The sequence below is a fragment of the Macaca fascicularis genome, chromosome 6 (genome assembly GCF_037993035.2).
Source record: "Macaca fascicularis isolate 582-1 chromosome 6, T2T-MFA8v1.1".
Taxonomy (NCBI): domain Eukaryota; kingdom Metazoa; phylum Chordata; class Mammalia; order Primates; family Cercopithecidae; genus Macaca; species Macaca fascicularis.
Window position 1 is genome coordinate 148,025,190 of NC_088380.1, and position 23,840 is coordinate 148,049,029.

At 40.2% G+C, this 23,840-nt stretch overlaps 1 protein-coding gene across 2 annotated transcripts in view; it reads right to left on the bottom strand.

Moving 5' to 3' along the window:
• Window positions 1-23,840, bottom strand: part of DIAPH1 (diaphanous related formin 1) — a 106,201-nt gene that overhangs the window by 37,763 nt on the left and 44,598 nt on the right. For both annotated transcript variants that reach the window (XM_045394960.3, XM_065545902.2), the window contains 3 exons: window positions 23,517-23,696; window positions 22,090-22,746; window positions 20,825-20,939 (listed from right to left, as the gene is read on the bottom strand). In XM_045394960.3, coding sequence (XP_045250895.2) covers window positions 20,825-20,939; window positions 22,090-22,746; window positions 23,517-23,696 — 952 coding nt within the window. The remainder of the gene's footprint in view (window positions 1-20,824; window positions 20,940-22,089; window positions 22,747-23,516; window positions 23,697-23,840) is intronic.

The following is a 23,840-nucleotide window of genomic DNA, read 5'->3' on the forward strand; positions in this document are numbered from 1 at the left end:
AATTTAAACACAATTAACAGACAGGAACAAATGGAGACATACAGAACACTTCACATAACTGAAGACCGCACACATGTTCTTTTAGTGCACACAGAACATTTATAATATTTGGCAATATTCCGAGCCATAAAGCAAAACTCTACAAATTTCCAAAGACTGAAATCACAAGAGCACTTACCAGAATGCAATTAGCTGGAAATTAACAAGAAATACAAAAAATCCTGAAAACTCCATGTGGTAGACAGAATAACGGTCCTCCAAAGATGTCCACATTTTAATTCCCAGACTCTATGAATATTGAACAACCTTATGTAGCAGAAGAGACTTTGCAGGCATGATTTAATTAAGGATCTTGAGATGACAGGATTAATCTGGATTATCTGGGTAGGCTCGGTATAATCACAAGTTGGTTTTCTTTTTATTATTTTATTTATTTATTTATTTATTTATTTATTTATTTATTTATTTATTTATTTTATTTATTTTGGTAGTAGAATTGCAGTCCTACTTGGTTGCCCAGGCTGGAGAGCAGTGGCGCAATCAGAGCTCACTACAGTCTTAAATTCCTGGGCTCAAGCGATCCTCCTGCCTCAACCTCCTGAGCTGTTGGGACTACAGGCACATGCCACCACACTTAGCTACAAGGATTCTTGTAAGAAGGCGATATGACGACCAGAGTCAGAGAGGAGATGTGATGACAGAAGCAGAGGTCAGAGAAAAAGATTCGAAGATGCTATGCTGCTGGCTTTAAAGACTGAGGAAGGGACCACAAGCCAAGGCATCTGGGCAGCCGTTAGACACTGGAAAAGGTAAGGCAATAGAGTCTTTTTTAGAGTCTCTAGAAGGAATACAGCCCTACCAACATTTTGATTTTAGAAATTCTGGCCTTCAGAACTGTAAGATAATAAATTTGCATTGTTTTAAGTCACTAAATTTGTGGTAATTTGTTATAGTAACAACAGGAAACTAATACACTCCATATATATGGAAATTAAGTACTTCAAATCTGATGTGTCCTTATAAAGAAGAGGAAATCTGGACACACAAGGAGACACAAGGAATGCGCACAGAGAAGAAAAAACCACACGAGGACACAGCAAGATGGCAACCATCTGCAAGAGAAGGCGAGAGGCCTCAGAAGAAATTAAACTTGCTAACACCTTAATCTTGGATTTCAAGCCTCCAGAACTGTGAGAAATAAATTTCTCTTGTTTAAGCTACTCAGTCTGTGGTACTTTCTACGGCAGCCCTAGCAAATGAATACACTTCCTATCAAGACTTAAGGGATGTGAGCCAGGTATGGTGGCTGACACCTGTAATCCCAGCACTTTGGGAGGCTGGCGCGGGCATATCACTTGAGGTCAGGAGTTCGAGACCAGCCTAGCCAACATGGTGAAATAACCCTGTGTCTACTAAAAATACAAAACTTAAGCCTGGTGTCATGGCACATGCCTGTAATCCCAGCTACTTGGGAGGCTGACGCAGAAGAATTGCTTGAACCCAGGAGGTGGAGGTTGCAGTGCGCCAAGATCCCACCACTGCACTCCAGCCTGGGTGACAGGCTTTTTTTGACCGTCTCAAAAAAACAACTTAAAGGATGTGTCCGAAACAACAATTTAAACAAAAACAGTCTCAACCGGGCATGGTGGTTCACGCCTGTAATCCCAGCACTTTGGGAGTCCGAGGCGGGCTGATCACCTGAAGTCAGGAGTTTGAGACCAACCTGCCCAACATGGTGAAACCCCATCTCTACTAAAAATACAAAAAATTAGCCAGGTATGGTGGCGGGCACCTAGAATTCCAGCTACTCAGGAGGCTAAAGCAGGAGAATCGCTTGTATCCGGGAGGCGGAGGCTGCAGTGAGCTGAGATCGCACCACTGCACTCCAGCCTGGGTGATAAGAGCAAAACTCTGTCTCACCCCCCCCCCCAAAACCAAAAAAAACCCTCTAGTCTCAAATGCACATACAACGGGGAAAAAAGACTAAAATCTAAAGAGGTAAATACCTATTAAAAAATTAGAATAAGAACAATAAAATAAACCAAAAGAAAAATTTAAAGATATAGACAAGAACAGAAATTAGTGAAATCTGTAGCAAAGGGGATTCACAAAGCCAACAGTTTTGGCTTAAAAAAAATTTTTTTAGGACTAGTAAATTCAGTATTTTAAAACAAGAAAGAAAAAGAGAGAAATCAGGCATAAGTCACTAACATCAGAAACAAAATATAGGACTGAACTAAATATGGCTCAGGCTCAAGCATTAAGAGGAATAGTATCAGCTGGGTGCGGTGGCTCATGCCTGTAATCCCAGCACTTTGGGAGGCCGAGGCGGGCGGATCACGAGGTCAGGAGATTGAGAACATCCTGGCTAACACAGTGAAGCCCTGTCCCTACTAAAAAAATACAAAAAACTAGCCGGGCGTAGTGGCAGGCGCCTGTAGTCCCAGCTACTCAGGAGGCTGAGGCAGGAGAATGGCGTGAACCCGGGAGGCAGAGCTTGCAGTGAGCCGAGATTGTGCCACTGCACTCCAGCCTGGGCAACAGAGTGAGACTCCGTCTCAAAAAAAAAAAAAAAAAAAAAGAGGAATAATACCAGGCAGGGCGCAGTGGCTCACGCCTGTAATCCCAGCATTTTGGGAGGCTGAGGCAGGCAGATCACCTGAGGTTGGGAGTTCGAGACCAGCCTGACCAACATGGTGAAACCCAGTCTCTACTAAAAATACAAAATTAGCCGGGCATAGTGGTGCATGCCTGTAATCCCAGCTACTCGGGAGGCTGAGACAGGAGAATCGCCTGAACCTGAGAGGCAGAGGTTGCAGTGAGCTGAGATCGTGCCATTGCACTCTAGCCTGGGTAACAAGAGCAAAACTCCATCTTAAAAAAAAAAAAAGGGAATAATGTCATACAAAGTATGTCTGCAAATTTAGATAAAATTGATAAATTTCCAGAAAAATATAACACATCAAAACTTACCCAATAAGAGAAAACCAGTCCTATAAACATAAAAGAATTAAATCAGTGATCAAAAATTTCTTTAGAGACCCAGATGACTTCACCAGCTATTATTTCAAACACCCAAGGAATAAATAATTCCACCAATTTTATGCCAAAAATTTTCCCACAGAATAGAAGTATATTTTCTCAACTCATGTTGTGAGGCTAGCATAACTTCACTATTAAAATGTGAAAGAACAGTATCAAAAAAATCATAGGTACTTTCACTCATAAACATAGGCACAAAATTCCTAATAGCAAAGTTAATTAAGGAGTATAAGATAAAAAGAATAACAGATCACGTCCAAGTTAACTTTGTTTTAGGAATACAAAATCGGCATAACAGAAATCAGTTAATATGCTTCACCACAATTACAGATTAAAGGAGAAAATTATATGATCGTCATCTCAACAATACAAAAAAAAAACTGACCAAATTTAATATCCATTCAGAATAAATAGTCTTAGCATACTAGAAATAGAAGAAACTTCTTTGACAAACTGTATATATATCAAAAGCTACAGGCAAAACCCTTCAGGACAGTGGATACTGTGAGTTGGGGTGGAGGTTCAGTTGTAACTGGAAGGGGGCATAAAAAAGGGAATCTGGCCGGGCGCGGTGGCTCACGCCTGTAATCCCAGCACTTTGGGAGGCCGAGGCGGGCGGATCATGAGGTCAGGAGATCGAGACCATCCTGACTAACACGGTGAAACCCCATCTCTACTAAAAATACAAAAATTAGCCAGGCGCGGTGGCGGGCGCCTGTAGTCCCAGCTACTCGGGAGGCTGAGGCAGGAGAATGGCGTGAACCCGGGAGGCAGAGCTTGCAGTGAGTGGAGATCGCGCCACCGCACTCCAGCCTGGGAGACAGAGCAAGACTCCGTCTCAAAAAAAAAAAAAAAAAAAAAAAAAAGGGAATCTTGGTCTCAGACCTTGATTACATAAATGTAAATTTCCTTTTTAATTTTTTGAAATTTAATGCTGTATAATGAATTGTACACTTCGACCTGAAATAAAGAACTAAGATACACACACACATCACCCTCTGATTACAACCATGTAAATGCTATATATACATCACAGGCAAAGACTACAAGGGAATATGAACAAATTAAAACAGTTTGATTTGTTAACATAGTGTGATAATGTAACTGTGTAAATTTTAAAAACTGTCACCAACCAGGAAACTGTGAGAAAGGCAAGATAGATATGGCTCAGGGCACCATCTATTGTATTTTCATATCCTTAGACAGGTAGGCCTGGTTCAACTTTGACGGTGGGTTGGGAAGAACTCCCACTGACAACCAGTAGTAAAGACAGGCAGTCAAATGTAGAACCCATAGAATGGTTCCACTTGCCGCCTTCCCAGCCTTCTTACAGGAATGGTGCACTAATTAATCATCCAGATATTAAAGCACCTAATATACAACCTTATCAATAATGCTTGGGTTCCAGCCCCCATTTTCACAAGAGCAAAGATGAGGAGTCCAGAACAAAGGCCTCCTGCTGTCCCTCATCCTAAAAACAACATCAAGGGCTGAGTAATTTCAATTTACAGAATTGTGTGAAATAAGGGACCAAAATAGGTGGGTATAGATAGCACCTTAGCACAAAGGAAAAGAGGAAAATTTTATCTGCAAAGGCTGTGACTCTCAACAGACAATAGTAGAAAAGAGAGACCCTTACACCTAGCTATGGGGTTAAAAAGTGGCTGTGCCAGGTTCCGTACTTCTAGCTGCTACAATCCTGACCTTTACAGCAGATTCTAAACCCTTTGCTAGTGGGAACTAGAACTTCCAAACTAGACATGGGGCCAATCTAGTCTCCACAGACCAGACTCTATGAGTGTCCTGCCAGCCTTGCCAAGAAGCCAGACCCTGCTAATTCCCTTCTATTATCTGTGCCCTCCCTTGGACAAGGGAATAGACTGCTTGCTGTGGCTGCTAAAGTCAGAGTCACTGACCCATTTCAGAAGGGGGAGAAGAATATTAAGCAAGAACTTTCATCTGATCATTTGCATCTAAGTCAGTCTCAGGGAGTATCTCCAAAAAGGTCAAGGGGAGGAGTAGCGATATTATAATCCTGAAGCCATAAAGGACTTTTCACCACATCCCCCCCACCCCAAAACAGTATTATACTTTTTCTTTCTGTAAAAGTCCGTGAAATGCTCTTAATTCATTGAGTCTTACCAAGGAGAAAGCTGCTACTTAAGTAAAAAAAGTATTTGGGAAAAAAAAGCTAATACTCTAGAATCACCATAGGGATGCAGCTATCAAACAGTGGCCAAACACAGTTGTCCCAACGCTTAAAAGCTCTCCTTTAATTCTTAGAACAGGTAAGGTCCACTTCTATGACCATGTACTCTGTTGAAGGCAGTGTGCAAACTTTTGTCAAGACTTTGGGTAACTGATTATCACGTCAGGAGAAAAGTTAAGAGTCCAGTCCTTTCTCCCTCTGAAGGTGGCAGGGCATTGCTCCTTCACTTTGTCTCCAATAGCTTCTGGGGGAAATCCTAAAGAGAGGCTCTGCTCTGTCAAGAAGGGAAGTGTGGCTTTGCATCTTCTCAGTCCCAATCTGAAAGATCTTTTTATTATTTATTTATTTATTTATTAAAATGGAGTCTCACTCTGTCACCCAGGCTGGAGTGCAGTGGTGCAATCTTGGCTCACCACAAACTCCGCCTCCCGGGTTCAAGCGATTCTCCTGCCTCAGCCTCCCGAGTAGCTGGATTCTAGGCGCGCGCCACCAGGCCGAGCTAATTTTTGTATTTTTAGTACAGATGAGGTTTCGCCATATTGGCCAGGCTGGTCTCGAACTCCCAACCTCAGGTGATCTGCCTGCCTTGGCCTCCCAAAGCGCTGGGATTACAGGCGTGAGCCACCGCGCCCGGCAGATATCTTCTTTTTAAAATAAATTAAGTCTATAAATAAATTGCCAAATAAAAAATAAAAGGGAGACAGCACAAGAGAGAACCTATAGAGACATCAACCAACTGCAATGTGCAGACTTTATTTGGCTCTGATTCAAATGAACTATTAAAAAAAAAACAACTATCATAAGATAATTTGCAAAATTTAACACTAACAGGCTATCTGATATTAAAGAATTTTTTAGATGTGATAATGGCAGTAATTATCTTCTTTTAAAAGTCCTAATTTTTTTGACACACATTCTGAACTACTTAAGGATTAAATAATATGAACAAGGATACATGTAAAAAAAATGGGTGGCAAGGACAAAGTTGATACAGGTATATGAAACAAGACTGGCTGTTGATAAGTTTTTTAAACGGGTGATGGACACAGGGTGTTCATTCTAGTCTCTTTACATATATGTGTGTATGTATGTGTGCATTTTTTTCATTGTTTCAAAAATAAAATTAAAAGAAAAAATTCAAGATCATTTCCCTTGAGTCATCGGGGCATTTGATTCTTCCCAGACAGCTAAGTAAAAGGGGTTCCTTTTCCTCTTCTTTATTTGGGGTTATCTTTTCTTCTTATCTGATCCTACAATTAAGAATACTGCCCTAAACATCTCTGTAGCAAAAACACCTAAACCCAGGCTTACAGTCTAGATGAGGCAGAGGGGATGCCCTGGCCTGCTGCCTCAAAAGCTAGCACCCTGTCACTGTTAGTAGGTGTCCAGCAGCCAAACCATTTTGCTCTGTGCTCTGCTGGTAGGGACTTGCCGCATCGATTGTTCAGGATGCAGGCAGCCTGCAGCAAGGTGTGTCCCTGATGAGCAACTGCTGAGTAAAAGAGTACGTAGCTGTGCCTCAGCCAGTCTCCCTCCCTCTGCAAACCAGACTCCTCCTTTGCCTAACTCTTTTTTTTTTTTTTTCCTGCGTCACAAATACAAAATGGAGTTAGCTGGGAGCAAAAACAATCTGTCTAAAATGGCTGAATGCAGTAGGGAGTGCCAGACAGTAAAGTGAAGGGAAAGGGCACCCCCTGGCGTCCAAGACAGGGAGCCTATTTTATGTTCTTCACTACTTTTGCATGTCAAACCAATCAGTCCTACAGAGTCCAAGTTAATTTTGTCACAAATCTTGATACTGAACTCTAAAATTCAAAGAATAGAAACTGAGGCACAAGAAGGGAAAATAATTTTCAGTCTCTAAAGACAAAGGGCACAAGTCAACAGCCCTGAGTCCCAGTTACTGCTTGGTTATGATCAGTAATAGTTTCTAGGAGACAACAGAACGGAAGGGAGGTCCTTTTATAGTACATGATTCCCCAGCTTCAATAATGGACTAATGACCCCCGGAATCCCACCGCTATAGCCTTCACTTCCCCAGGAATTCCTGTTGCAGGCATCTCTCAATGAAGACCACAAACAGGAAATGGAGGAGTGGGGAGTTGCCTGACATCCTGGAAACTATGTTCTTAAGAACTGCAGGTGGGAGTAAGTAAGTGGGATAGAAAAATGGGCTTTTCAAAAACACTGTTGAGAACACAGACTGACTCTAAAGCCAGTTATATCCACAGGGCTGGAAGACAGGCTGAGCTATAATGCAGCTCCACCTAACCTCACTCACTTACTCAGGACCAACACCTTACTTGCTCTGCCCAAGATAAAGCCTGCAGCATTTGTACCTATTCTACAGGGAACACCCTCCATTATCTTTATCTGATGCTACACCTCCCTTGAGTAAGCCAAGTACCTATGACAAAAAAGAACATGTAAGAAAGGTGGAAAAAACAGAAACATCTGGAAAAACTTGTGGGTGCAAGTCATTAATGGTTGCCACTACTTAAAGGAGGCTGCACAAATATGCCAGTTTATCCAACGTCTCTAAAGATAATGGCAACACATACAACACAGGTACACAAAAATCACAAGATGTTAAAAAATATATATATAGCATCACTGTATTTTTCTCTGAAGAAATAGGGTCTTTGTGGAAGAATCCTAGATTTCTCAGGCATATGTGAAAGATCAGAACACTTAATAATCTCTCTAGGAAATAACTTCCCGTGAGGGTAACATAGCTATAAAATTTCCAAGTTCACCTAGCATACAATAAGCCATGTCTATTAAGCACTACATCAACTCTCTAATTCTGGGAAGAGGAGAGAGTAAGAGGGTCCCATCAGGTGTTAATGTCAGAAGCTGCCCAGATGCAGGACTTCTAATTTATATTCTTCATGGTTGTAATACACATAAGGGATAGATTCAGCACTTTAAAACAATCACTAAGCTATACATTATAGATGGAAAAAATATGCCAACCGAATAGCAGTTATCCCTGCCCAAAGGTAACCATATCACTGATATCTTGGCCAAAATATACAACTATCTGCAAAATCCCACAGAACTAGACCATCACAGATGTGCAAGCTGTAAGGAGGGATAGGGCAAACTGGCATTAATGAACAAACCTAAAGGACAAGAACAGAGCCAGACAGAAGCCCAAAGGAAGAACCAGATGCTGAGAATTACAAAGAAGGGGACAGATCTAAGTCTGGAAGGGTAGCAGAAAAACAGTATTAAAAACCTGGGCACTTCACCAAGCACTTGGTCTTTCCAATAATATAGTCATTGAGTTTCCCACAGATACTTTCCCAGCACACCCAGGATGGTGACTCAATTAGGGAGTGCTAAAAAGAGGTCTGCTTCTGGGATGTGGGTGTGGAGGGACTAGAAGGACAGGCACTATCCCAAGCAAGGACTCAGGTATGTCAGCAGAGAGATATGACAAGTTTATGCAAGGAAACAATAGCCTAGAAGGCAGAAGAAAAGGCATTAAAATAAGATACTAGGAATAAAACTCTTCTCCTGGATTAAAAAATGTTTTATTATGGGAAAAATTAAACTTACAAAAACAGAACAATTAATCCCCACGTATACATCACTCAGTTTCAACAGTTATTCACTGGTGACCAATTCTGTTTCATCTATACCTCAACACACTTCTAAATCCCAAATATGATCCGCAATTATTTCTGTACGCATCTCTAAAAGATGATGACTTTTTAAAAAATGCGAAGAAACCATGATGACACTAATTTCCAGTTGTCTCAAATGTCAAATGTTTTGTATAGTTCATTTGGTTGGATCGAGATCTAAATAAGTTCCATATACTGTACTGGTTGATAAAATTTAAAATTCTCTCTTAATCTTTATGTTCCTTTCCATCTCATTTTTTCCCCTGAAATTTATTTGATGAAGAAATCAGGTCACTAATCACCGGTAAAAAGCAAGAAGCACTAGCACATCAGTGACTTTACACAGTCAGTCACTGGAAGCAAGCACCTGAGGTTTCTCTCAACATGTCTGCGTTCTTGCCACTCTCTTTCACTAAGTGCTGGATTCTGAGTCCAATATATCTAGGCTCAAATTCTGGCTTGGTGTTTACTTGCTATAGAATCTTAATAAGCAAAGGACATGTTAATTCTCTATTTTATATCTCTCAATTATAAAACAAAGGTAATACCAATTACGCATTATGGAAATAATGTTTTGATAATTGGAAATAATAGGTGATAATTCCCTGTCATAAATCTGACATTAAATAGGTATTCATAATTTAAGACTGAATGAGAAGGCAAAGTACCTTCATCTTTTTTTTAGGTGCTCCAGATCAGTTTTAATATCTGCTGTGTCTCACCCACGCTAATCTAAATAAATACTGAGTAAACTGCAGATTTCTAAACCATTCTCCATAACAAAGGGTGCTAGAAATACCCTCTGTTTTATTCAGGGTTGGGAAGGGAAGTAACATGGCAAGCGCAGAACAAAGAGAACAGATGGAAGAAACACCCAGCCCCCAGCCTGAGCCTGCAGAGACAGCTGCTGGTTTTCGTCATACTGCTGTTTTTTTCCCTTCTTTGTTCCTGAGGTGGAAGCCAGGAAAGGGTGGGGAAAGAGGAGGGGGGAAGGGGTGGAGATGGGAGGGCCGCCATCTCTGTTACTGAAAGTCACCTGATCTTCTCCTCCAATCCCTAGTCTCTGACCTCACCATCTGGAACCTGAGCCAAAATAGCTCAACTGCGCTCACTCCGTGGCCGAAAAGAAAAATGCAAGCAGAATAGGAAAAACGGGAAATTCCTGGGAAGGATTTTTGCAGTTTTTCCTGCTAAGAGAAATGCAAACACACACACAGGAGAGTGCCGTATCTTCCCATATTAATAGATCTAAAAGAAGAAATCACTGGCTCTAACAAGAGTTGGGATTATTATAGGATCAGGAGTTAAGAATGGTACCATCCCATCTTGCAGAAATGGGGTTACCAGTGCCCTTCTGTTATATCACTGGGGTCCCTTGCGGTACTTAGAAGTGAAAAGTTGTTTTTTTTTTTTTTTTTATATTGGAATCTGTTTTTTTAAAAAGAAACTGTTAAGAGTGAAGTAAAGGATGCTGTTACTTGCTTTATAGAACTGAATGCTAGTACTTGGCTTGGCAGACGAAATCTCAGGTCCAAGTACTTTTAGAAATCTAAAAGTGCTCTAGAATCTTCTCCAAGCATCTCAGACACTGAAATTTCCTTTTTAACCCTGTGTCTTTTTCATTATAAAAATATAACCACATTATAGAAAAATTAAATGTAGTACCCTAACAAAATCTGTTACAGTATTCTAGTATATTACCTTCTAATCTTTTACTAATGCATTTCTTTTTAATATGAAACAATTGTAATAAGGTGTACATAATTTGTTTCCTGCTTTTCCCACTGAACACTGAATAACAAGCATTCTTCCACACTGCTCCAAAGGCAATGGGAAGGAGTTCTAATACATGGAACAGTTACAGGACACCAAGTTCTAGAGCAATTAATCTGCAGAACAAAAACTGAAATGGAAGCAAGAAAAAAAGTAGGGTAGGCCACTCCTTTCCTTTAAAGACTTTTAGAGAGCTGCATCCCTTTGCTAGCAGTACAAAGATCTCCTCCTGTTCAAGTATCACACTTAAGTGAAGTCTGGAAGGGCCCCTGGCTGAACTTTGCAAGTCTCTCTTCCCCACATCATAATGGTTATAAGCTCTAGTGTAAGTGGCCATACATTTACAGAGCTGATGTGGTTAACTAACTCTTCAGTTCATTGTTATGTACGAGTTTTTTTAGGAAGATCAAAAGGACATGTATACATGCTAAGATGAGGCCAGATCAAATGGGTTACTGTTCAAAAAAAAAAAAAGGACAATTATTTCATTACTCCATTTTTGTTTTATTCTTGTGTTCATTATAAAAGTAATGCCTGCTTATTAAACATTTATACCTTTTTAAATGAGGAAAATCTCTGCATACTGATAGGAAGACTCTCCAGGATATAGAAGCAAGGTATAGAAACAGTATAGATAGTATGTTCCTTTTTTTTGCTAAGAGGAAGGACAAGAATCTGTATCAGCATTTGTTTATAACTGCATTTTTAAAGAAAGTCTAAAGGATAATCAAACTAATAAAAATGGTTACCTCTAGAAGGTAGGAGAGGGAGAAGAATGGCATGGATGAATACTAGGGTGGGAATGAGACGTTTTTATACTGTTTCGACTTCTGAACCACTTATGTTATCTAGGCAAAAAACAAAAAACAAAAAACAGATAACAGAGAAGCTGAAAGAAAGGCCCCAGAGGAAACATTCCGTGGAGACACCCTTAGTACTCCTCGCAAACTAGCCTGTCTACAACTTTATGTTTGGAGGGAGACTTGTTCAGCATCAGCAGGACAGTTATTTCAGGTCCAACAATTCCCAAATAGTGTAAGATCAAGGGATCATCAAAACAGTGCCTTTTCCTTAAGGCAACAGTTTTGGGTTCTAGTATGTAGTAAGAGAGCACCGGATCACTCTTATTCACCCCAAACCTTAGTTCTGCTTTGACACTTGCTAGATATCCCATTTCTTCGCCTAAATACATCTCTGATCGCTACCAACTCCAGGTCTCCACAGCAAGAGAATAACCAAACTTGAACAAAAGTTATGCCTGTATAGCTGTAACACTCTTCATCTTGATCTCTACCTCCTCCGGTTTCTCACAACTCCTTCCATGTTGTACAAGCCCCAGTCCAGCACAATACTCTGCCCTAATCATTCTGCTCTCCATCTATCCTCTCCAGCTGAGTCAGTCTCTAAGTGTTTCGGAGCTACTTCATTGACCACAGAGGACTTCTTCAAAATGTCCTTCTAAGATGGCTACTGAGACCTGGTTTAGAAGATGGCAAGAAAAGTGCCTCTGAAATAGTGACTCCAAAATTGACTGCCAAGTCAACAGAAAATGTTGAATTGTTTCCTAATCAATCTCATATGACCTCCATAAAAACAGGGATAATACTTATATAATATCTATTCAGATACAGATATCAAAATATCATTACGAGAACAGGTGAAGAGTGGCTTAATTCACACCATTAACATGCTCCTCATGCAATCTTTATACTAAAGTTTGAGATTTAATGGTATCAACAGACATTTAAGGCTAGGAACTGACTGTACCAACATGTTAGAAGTTTAAGTAATACTGATCCCCCAGCTAGATGGTCTGAGTCTCAGACAATGACATTTAAAAGGATATTTGGTTAGAAATAAAATCTGGAATCCACAGATAATGGCAGATGGTACCTTGGATTTAAAAGATACCATTTCAGTCTACATGTTTCTAGAAAAGAGTAATACAGGCACACACTAAAGTTGGGATGGCTAGAAAGAGGCTCTAAAAATGAGACTAGCTGGGGATAATTAGGAGTTAACATATGACACAATGGGTTGACTTTGACTATGAAAATCTTTCTGCATCAGCATATTCTATCCAAGTTAGACCAGGGGAATTCCCTGAAGAAATGGATTCAGTATATTATCTCTGGCTAGTTATTGATATATAATGTGGATAGGTTCTATTATGTCCTTAAAGTAGTTTTTCACCAGAAACTGAGACAGAGATGGGATTATGAGTGTGTATATAATGAGGCTACAATGAGCTACCAAGCTGATAAAATACAAACCTCTCTTTGAGCCCTCTCAAAAGAAGGCTATGCTTTCATGAAGGTATCAGACTAAAAAACAAAAACTTTTTCCAACCTCTGAACACCAAGAAGAACACTAATATTGTTACTACAGAAAATACTAGCTGCTACAGGACAAGATCCTTTTGCAAAAGGGCAAGCTGTAGCTTTCCGCATAATTTAACTGCTGATCAGTCCTCCAAATAAATTTCCTGACAGGTAGAGGGCAGTATACTAAGCAGCTTGTATTTGGAAAGGACAGAGGTTGCCTCTCTCTAACGTGATGACATCACTACCAAACGCAACAATGACACAGCTAAAATAAAATAGATCCATGTGCCATCTGGTGGCAGAAAGCAGTAAAGCACACTGCTAGAAATAAAATATCAAATTCCCCCGGTTGAGAAGAAAATTAAAATTTATTTATCTGATGATGCAGTACCTTAAATCTCCATCAGTAAGTCTTCTGTGGAAACTACATCAGCAGCCTTCATGCAATAGTTTTAAAGTTTTGCCCCAGTTTAACTCTATACTCCTAAACACTGGTTGTAAGCAAGCAGCAGCTCCTGATGCCTGACCTTTGGTGCACAGAATAAGAGAATGAAACTCAGACCAAAACAAACAAAATAACAAAGGGACTTAGAAGGCTGTCAGAAACAAAAGAAGAGTTTGACATGACAGATAATACCAAAGACAGCTTACTGCAAGGAAAAAAACAAAGTAACAGAACCAGAAGTTTAAAATTGAAAGATATCTTTGAGGTTCATGTATCTCACTTTACAGACAGAGTCAAGGTATAAAAGATAACCTTTGGTGCAATCTTATTAGTGGTTGGACTAAAACAACATATCACTTTTCCCCTACTAGACATTACCACAAATTTTTTTTTATTTTTGATGGAAGTATAAATTGCTACAATCTTGTACCTAGCAACTTGGGCCCAGAAATTTTATTTTTAAGAATTTATTGTGCAGAAGTACAAGTTTGCAAAGACAATTAAAAATGGATGTTTCCTTCAGCATTGCTTGTAATAAAAAAATGGAAAACTTATTTGCATTATATGACAGAATACATCTATGAGAAATAATGACACAGATCTATAAGGACATCGAGATGCTAAAACATGTTAAACAAAATACAAAACAGTATAAAATGTATGAGATCACACCAACTGCATTAAAAAAGAAGTGTGTATACCCTCATATTTCTGTAATTTTGTTTTTAATTCCCTTGCCCCTTTTCCAGTAAAGTTTTATTCAAAAATTTACCACACTTTCTCACTTGAACTAAAGAAGAAAAGGATTTTCCCATTCCTTTATTAGAATAACATATGCATATAAAAAGTATGATTTAACCACAGTCACTCTGGGGGAGGACACCTTTTTATCTTGTATTTCCAGTGTATTCTACATATTTGTTAAAATGAAGATAACAAATTAGTCCAGGAACTGGCTTTAGACAGGACCATGGTAACAAAGGAAGACAGAAGGTAGGTAAAAGTAATGATGGGAAGTCTCTGGAAGTTCCTTTTCTGATTGCTTCAATTTTGTCAGTGAAGCAGAAAGAAAACATCTTCAACTGGGAATGAGGATGAGGGAGGTTTGGGCTGTTGAGGAGGAAGAAAAAAAGGTATGAAATAACCTTTAGGAGAGCAGGAAATTCAATGAATTCATAATGCTTAAAATATGATTGCCTGGCAGTATCAAGGGCCAAGCAACTTCACAAATTAAGCAGAGGAGAGTTGGAAGAAATAACACGCAGTAAGTTAGCAGGAAAAGTAAGTGTTTCCTATCCTGAAAGCTAAGAGAATAAAGTCTATCAAAAGAGGGCCCAGTTGCATGGTTTTCTCCAGTCATGTTCAGTTGCACAGCTACAGGAGCAGGACAAAGACAGAAATGGAATTAACCGGGATTGTGGTTTTGCCAATCGAGTATGAAATGAGAGAGGTAATGGAAAAACAAAACCCAAGAGAATGATTGTAATGATAAACCAAGGAATTTTAGCTCAGGGAAAGAGTGAAGTCATCAGAAGGCGAAGGACAGTGAAATGCTGGTAGGACAAATGGATTAGCCGGGCTGGAGGACTGCTGGGGTCAGGATAGCAAAGGGAGTAAGGTAAAAAGATAGAACCTGGGTGGTATGATATGAGATCCGAGAAGTGGGGAATGGGTGAGGTAGGATAGAGGACAAAATCAGTAGAAGAATTCAAGGAACTGAAAGGCCAGAATATTGGTAGGATCATGACCTTTTTGTATAAAAATTCCTAAGAATTAAGTCAGAGCTAGTATTGGAATATAGAAGAGAGTGGATATGAGCCAAGAGCTACATTGGTTGAGAAATGAGGAGTAACATGGGTGTCAGTAGATGAAAACATGAAGAGAGAAAATGGGTGACATAACTTGATGTCATAAGATTTGAAATTGTTGGTTTTTAGGAATTGTTTCCTCTTAGGAAAGAGGCAAAATGATCTGAGAGTGGCAATGAAGAACAAAGATTACATCTACCCCATCTCCAAGTCCACTGGGGTGTGGTCTATGAGAACAAAGAAAAACAACCCCATGGGCTGGGCATGGTGGCTCACGCCTGTAATCCCAGCACTTTGGGAGGCCAAGGTGGGTGGATCACCTGAGGTGAGGAGTTTAGACCAGCCTGGCCAACATGGTAAAACCCCGTCTCTACTAAAAATACAAAAATTAGCCACGTGTGGTGGCGCGTGCCTGTAATCCCAGCTACTCGGGAGCCTGAGGCAGGAGAACTGCTTGTGACCAGGAGGCAGAGGCTACAGTGAACTGAGAGCTTGCCACTGCACTCCAGTCTGGGCAACAGAGTAAGACTCCATCTCAAAAACCAAACCAAACCAAACCACACCAAACCAATCCAAACCAAACCACATGAGCAAGCAAAAGGGAAAGCAGTATTGAAGAGAAAACCAGGTTTCCAGTAGAGCAAGGTGAAAAAGGTTTTGCCAGTAATGGACCATGAATTTCAGAGGGTACAGTGGACCAGTTTCAGGAGCTTAGGTGGGATGGGAGGAGACAGAATAGGAACCACACAGAACCTTATCGTGATTAAACTATGGGAGATGAAGGATGACCCAGGAGTCTGGGGCTGCCTGTGGTAAGTGACATAAACCAAGATAAACGGCATAATATTAGATCCAGTGGATTAAAAGAAAATGATGATGGAAAGGTTGGGGTGTAGAGGGGTATATGAGGGGCTGGTTTAGGTTCCTTTTTTATACCACTAGTAACAGTGAGATGACAATCTGGAGGAGGTATGGTACTTTTTCCATGTGAAGAACTTCTGGTAACCCCAGATAATAGGCATAGATTTATGTTTTTAAATCACAAGGGACTAGTATCTGATATTACAGAACTTCCTAATTTCTTTGTGCTAGTAGTCTGACCCTACTCAAAACCCAAGAGAAGCTAAGTAATTAAAAGGTAAGAATCCCAACAAGTGTTCACTTGACTAGTACCACTAGTCCTAATCCTACCGACTTGAGTGGAGTAAGGAAATGATGGAACAGACATCCTTCTGCTAAGGGACTCAATGAACAAGGTAGAGCAGGTTGAGCTCTCACAAAATCTTGCTGCTAAAGGTTAAAGCTGCAGAAGCTACAAAAATTCACTAATAAAGATGCAACTGGGTGAGTGCCATCTAGTGGACAGAAGAGAATCACAGGGAAAAAGAAAAAGACCCTTAGATCCTTCATGGGAAAGAATCAGCAGGCTTCCTGCTGAAACCTGAAGCAAAAAAATTATTTCAGGGCAGCAGACAGGAAAACCTATCTGTTATGGCTAACAGTTCTGACTTCTGGAACAGTAGTACTGGACCCACACAGTCAAATGCTAAGTAGAATACTGTTATTTTTTAATAAAATTCTCAGTTCTTAGTGAAGGTCTTACTTTTTAGCCAGAGTTTTTCTAAATTACTGCCATTAAATATTTGCAGAACTGTTCTGATGCTCACAGTTCCCATAACACACCTCTTACTTTAACAAGTCTAATGTTCAATATTGTTTCTGGAAGGAAGGAATAAACCTAAAAATAAAAGTCACTGTACTTAAGACATGAGTTATCATTCACCATGCTATGGTTCAAGAGGTGGTAGTGTAATGATCACATAATCAACAAAAGAGAGTAAGAGAAGAAATACAAAATGAAAAACTAGTTTATCTTGTACATACAAATAATGAGCTGCCTAAGGCTACTACAGCAATGAAAATGCTCGCTTGGAGAAAATGAAACAACAACAACAAAAACAGAAGTTTAACTACTGGACATGTTTCCAAGAAATTCAAAAAGAGTCAACAAAGAGTCCATGATAAAAGACTCCCTGCTGTTCACTATAAGGAAAGTGAGAATGTGGAAAAGGACTAGAAGTTTTATGGCACTGCCTATCAAAAGTAAATTCAAAATATTCCCTGGCAGGGAATAAGTTAACTGAGTAAGTAAATTCTTCATTTATGGGAAACAAAGCCTTCAGAAACAAGACACTAATCCTTAAAAGAGAAATAATGTGTAAAAGAATCTGGAGTATAAAATTCTGGGACCAGTTCCTGTCTCTCAGCTCTTCTCTTGTAAAAAGGCACACATATTCTTGAACCATAATGAAGCAGTAACAAGAGACTTTTCACTACAGGAAGCAGATGTGCAGAATGAGGCAGGTGCTTTCTTCAATGCCCATTCTTGGAGAGGCCAGTAGGTATACTGAAGGTTTTAGGTATCAACAGAACATAAGGGGGATACAGGCATGCTTAACAAATAGCAGAGTTGTGTTTAGCAAGCAAGAGAGGAAATAATGCAATATGATGAAAACCTAGTGTCCAAATAGCTTCATCAACACTGGCAACCACCTGGACTGAAATCATCTAAGCAGTGCTTCTACTAGATAAACATGTCTTATTTCTTCAACTGGATTAGTTCTGCTAGAGTTGAATATAGTCAGAATATGCTTTCTCTTTTATAACCCTAAATATCTAGTATCTCACTTACTTTCCCTAATCTATTATTGTTCCCTGTTTTCTACTCAGTCGCTGCCAATTCAAGGACATTGGTGTCTGAGTGAATGAAGTAGTTCCTGAAGGCAGTATATCCCCTTTCTTGCAGCTTTTGTCCAGATCTAAGCTTTCAGAGACTCGTAGGGCAAGTACATACACACTTCTGAGAAGTAGAAGGCTAGAGCAAGGACTTTGGAGTCACTCTTTAGGGTCTGAATTCTGGCTCTGACACTTTTTATACAGTTTGGAAAAAGTTATTTAATCTATGTCACTACTTCATCTGGAAGATGAAATATTTACAAGGTTGATAGAGTAGTTATCTATCATTTAATTATATCATCAATATCAAGACTATGAATGACAGACTTGGTAACTGACACTGGCTTCAGTATTCAAATTGAACTGGTTCAATATTCAATTCAGTATTCAAGAATTACTTTTAAAAAGTAGTAAGGATGGCCGGATGTGGTGGCTCACGCCTGTAATCCCAGCACTTTGGGAGGCTGAGGTGGGCAGATCACCTGAGGTCAGGAGTTCAAGACCAGCCTGCCCAACATGGTGAAACCCCATCTCTACAAAAATAAAAAGAATTGGCTGGACATGATGGTCGATGCCTGTAATCCCAGCTACTTGGGAGGCTGAGGCAGGAAAATCACTTAACCTGGCAGGCGAAGGCTGCAGTGAGCCACGATCACACCACTGCACTCCAGCCTGGGCGACAGAGCGAGACTCTCTCTCAGAAGTAAAAAAAAAAATAGTAGTAAGGATGAAGATCTTTTTCTGAAATATAAATACTAGAGATGTTTAAAGCACTGGAAGTAAAGTATACTTGCTGTGATACTGAGATCTGGGTCTTCTGAGTGCTTGCAATTTTTGAGAGTTTGAAATTCCTTATCTGACATAAATCTAAACTCTAAATAGGAAGCACAAAGATCTCTTACTAAAGTTTTCTTTTTATTGGCCTTTTGTGAATAAGGGGGCCACTTTGGTATTTTAAAAAATACTACTATATCCCAATTCACAATGAGAATATAATGCCAAGGAAGACCACTAAACTGTATAAAACCCAACTAGAATTAATAGGAATACAAATGCACAGAATAAAAGGATGGGGATTGGGGTGGGGGGAGAAAAGAGGCCCAGTCAGTATTCATTTGCAATGGCACTAAGAGTGCAGAGCCCAGACTCAAGAAAGAAACTTATGCCAGAGGCCAACATAGGGATTCCGTGAACTTACAAATTAGAAAATCATTTAATTTTGACTTTGTCAACTAGTCTTTATTGATACACTAATACAGTATATGTGGTTACCATCACAATATTTTAATTAAGAGAGTGGAATTAATCCCGTAGGCTGGACTTTGGCACGGAAGGTGACCGTTTTCTTAGAAGAAAAGGCCATTTTGACCTGAATGATAGGGCAACAAGACAGATCTGAGCATTATGGTCTTATACTCCTAGATACACACACACACTCATATGCAACTAGGGGCCACCAAGGCACCTCGAAATCTGTTAGACTCCTTATTAGAACAAGGTGCTTCCATCAGATTACTTAAGGAAAAAATAAGAATTGCCTGTAAAAGTACTAACTGACTAGGGGGAGGCAGGGAAAATAAATGCTCCAAAGTTGCACTTAATTTTCATCACTAGGGTCATAGTAAGTCTCTAAACAAACAAAACTGCTGGAAGAAGATGAAAATATGAAATTATTGGGTTATAATTATCATTATACATGACAAGATCTTTTAAATACTCTCTCAGAAGTAACTACAAGTACACTATCACAAGGCAGCACAAAACCACAAGAATTAGGAAGTGAAGAAAGAAGAGAGCAAGGTAGATCAGCTCTTCTAAACTAAAAGGAAACATATGAAGGCTAAAAAACAAAAGCAAGAATTTATATAGAAAAAAATGGACCAGAAGTCAAGACTCCTGGTTCTGATCACATAACCTTGGGAAAGCTACCTAACTGTTCAGAGTCTATATATGCTACAGAATGGAGATAATACACATCCTGCCTGTCTCATAAGGCTTCTTTGCATATCAAATAGGGTAATATATGTTAAGGCACTATGAAAATTGTAAAACAGCACAAATGTAAGGTAACAGTATTATTACCTACATTGTCCCTCACCTTCTAGAGAGATTAAGTATGTTGTAGTTTAACGTGAAACAAACTTTCTTCCCTAATAGTTAATGCCAAAGCTACTGGTCCTTTTGAACTCCAGGGGAGGAAAAAAAAACCAAAAAACAAAAAAACAAAAAACACCTAGCAAAGACAAGTCAACCCTCAATCTCTGGTCTCAGGTTTCTAATTAGAAATTCCTTTATATCTATTTCATCTTTTTCTCTAATATTCAAGAGACCAAACTAAAAGGCTCTTTTGTATTCTTACCTTTGGAAGCTGCAGGAGCAAAGTGCCAGGAGAGAGAAGGCATCCAATATTGGAAAGAAATGGAAGAAAGGGAATCACATATGGTTCTTTGTTACTATAGACAGTCACTCAGCCACCCAAACTGTTAAGACTCTATCCAACCCTTATTAATTATGTACTTAGAACTGGAAATTGCACGTTAAGGCAATGACAGAATCTGTTCAAAAGTATCATCAAAATGGGCCCAAATCAAGCTCTGTCACTTTAATCTCATATCCCTACAAGTTATACTGATACGAAATACCTACATACAACAGTTCTCTTTCCCAAACCAAGTAACTCCATAATATTTAATATAAAAACATATTTTCTTTCTTTTGGATGGGAAAACCCATCGGTCTTCCATCCGACGTACCCTTTCTATCCTCACCCAGGGAAAGGAAGGGAATAGGAAACCTAATGAAAAAATATTCTAAGCCCTACACTGGACCTTTGCATGAAAGAGGAAGGTACTCACTCTTGGTCTGGGCAGAGAAGGTAAGGGTAAGTTTGGCAAAAAGTTCATTGTTCTCAAAGCGGTCCTCCTTCACCTTTGTCCAGAAGCAGTCCTGGGAGAGGTCCTCAGCCACAAGCTGTGGATAAAGGCAGGGTGTTAAGAATTAGTAAACTGAGCCCTGTACTTTTCATCCTAGAAAATGGATAAGGCTGTAAAATAGGTGGCTGGCTGATTATCAGCAACGTCTCACTAAAATAAGACTAACTTGAGGCACAGAATAGCTGCAGTGGGATTAGGAGAGGATACTTCCAGTTTATTTGTTAATTGGTGATTATTCAAGAACTAGATTCATATATACTACGTATCCTCCTCCTAACTCCATATCCTCTAGCTTCATAAGCATTAAGTCTTTATTTCAGAGAAGTTTTGCTCATCATCATATTTTTCCCACCAGTTTGGCTAACTGTGCCAAATTTGCTCATTTTATGAGCAAATCCCTAAGGTCCTTTATATTAACTTGGTTTCTAGAAGCAAAAGGCTAACTCAGAATCACAGGCATCTCAAACACATCATGGGAACAATACTGTGCATGCAAATATGGCCTGTGTAGGCCAGGCGTGGTGGCTCACACCTGCAATCCCAGCACTCTGGGAGGCCAAGGTGGGCGTATCACAAGTTCAGGAGTTCGAGAGCAGCCTGACCAACATGGTGAAACCCTGTCTCTACTAAAAATACAAAAATTAGCCGGGCATGGTGGCACACGCCTATAATCCCAGCTACTCGGCAGGCTGAGGTTGCAGTGAGCAGACACTGTGCCACTGCACTCCAGCCTGGGCAACAGAGCGAGACTCCCATCTCAAAAAAAAAAAAAAAAAAAAAAAAATGGCCTGTGTAACTCACATCCTGTGGAATTGGGGTAGGAGAGTGGATTCATAAATCCATGACTTTGGGATCAGCACAATTATCAGTAGTTTGCAGACTAGTGAATGATTATCATCAAACCGTGTGTTACCATGGTATTCAAAGTCTCAGAGAAAAGGCAAAAAACATTAAGTATAAGTTAAGATTAAATTCAGAGTACAGGGTTCACAGAACTCTCCATGGTGATGTATGGAATAAAGAAGATGCCTAATATCTGCTGAATAAACATAAGCATGAGTGAAACTTGAAGACAGAAAGATGTAAGCCCTAAGGAAGGCGCAGCCCATCCATGCACAAAATACAAAGTAGAAAACTGAAACTGTTTCTCAAGATTGACTGGTGAAGAAATAGACAGAAACTCTTACCTTGGACCAGTTTGGCCTCCGGAGCTGCACCTCTGGCTTATAAAGCTTTTTGGGGGTTAATCCAAATGGCAGAACTGGGGCTGCAGAAGCTCCAAATCCAAATGGGGGAGGTGGAGGCATACCCATTCCAGGTGGAGGTGGAGGAATGCCAGGGCCTCCAGGAAATGGAGGGGGTGGAGGGATTCCAGGACCACCAGGAAGAGGGGGAGGAGGAGGTGGCATTCCTGCTCCTCCTGGCAAGGGAGGAGGTGGAGGGGGGATTCCAGCATCCCCAGGCAAAGGAGGGGGTGGAGGGATGCCAACATCCCCAGGCAAAGGAGGGGGTGGAGGGATGCTAGCACCCTCAGGCAAAGGAGGGGGTGGAGGGATAGCAGTACCTCCAGGTAAAGAAGGGGTTGAGGAGATGCAAACACTCCCAATCAAAGGAGGTGGAGGAGGAGGAGGAGGAGGAGGAGGAGGAGGAGGAGGAGGAGGAGGAGTGGTACTATCCCCAGGAGCAGGTGGTGGCCGAATAATAGTGCCAGAGTCACCAGGTAAAGGAGGGGCCGGGGGAGCTGCAGCACTACTAGGAACAGAAGGAGCTACAGTAATAGCCGCCGCAGAGAGGGAAGCCATTTCTTTCTTGGCATCTTCCAGTTCCTTTGTCAGCTTGGCAACCTACAGAAATAACATCAATGTGAGTACTTCTCACCCCACTTCAGGGACTACTGGGCCTGGAAGGAACCTAACAAATGACTTAATCCAAACTTCTCATGTTACAAATGGAGGAACTGAGGAGTCAGAGAAATGATATGATCACCTAAAGTCACACTGCTTAGCAGCAGAGCCAAAACTAGAATTCAGGTCTTCATGTTCTTAGTTCAACATGCTTTGTATGCTTTGTATTAAGACGACGATTTCAACTTTTATGTTAAACTCTCCCTTGATTAGAAAATGCAAAGTCAAGTAAATCAAACGTTCTAGTTATATAACTAATATATGTGCTATACAGATGATTATATAACCACACAAGTAATCAAGTTATCAGATACTTGATTTAAAGATCATTTAAGTATTTACTACTGCAGAGAGAGTATATAAGGATAAATCTGTGCAGAGATGACTAAAGTAACAGGAAATTAGCCAATTTTTAACAGTTTAGTTTTTATTCCTAATTTATTAGAAGACTTATTACCTTTATTTCTGGGTGGTAATGCAACTTACTTTACTCTTAATGTTTTTCTGTATTTTCCAGATTTTCTGTCTTATGTATTACTTACCCTCAACACAAACCAAAAACCAGTATATTATTTTTAAAATATGCACCATGTAACTAGACTACCTATTAGTAGCTGAACCCTCCCTAGGAGTAAGATGACTGACTCCTGTTCCAAGTCATGTGCATCCAGAGATTACAGGTCACTCTGCCTTCCCTGCTCAGGCATTACCTCTCCTGTGAGCTGGGACACCTCTGCTTCCAGGTCCTGTTTCTCTGTGGCAATTTGTTGCTTTTCAGAATGCAGTGCATCCTTTTCTCCCTGAAGATCTTGAAGCTTCTGCTCAAAGTCACTTTCCAGCTTTTTCATTTCCACCTGTAGCTCATGTCGGGCTGTTAACTCTGAGTCCAGCTAGAGAAAAAACGAATCAGGCTCCCAGCAAGCTCTCCATCTCAGTAAGCAGCACAGTATTATTACCCATAATTCCCCCCACCTCCTCTTTTGCCTGGGGGTGCTGGAATCCCCTCCCCCTACCATCTCCAGTTCTGGGCCAAT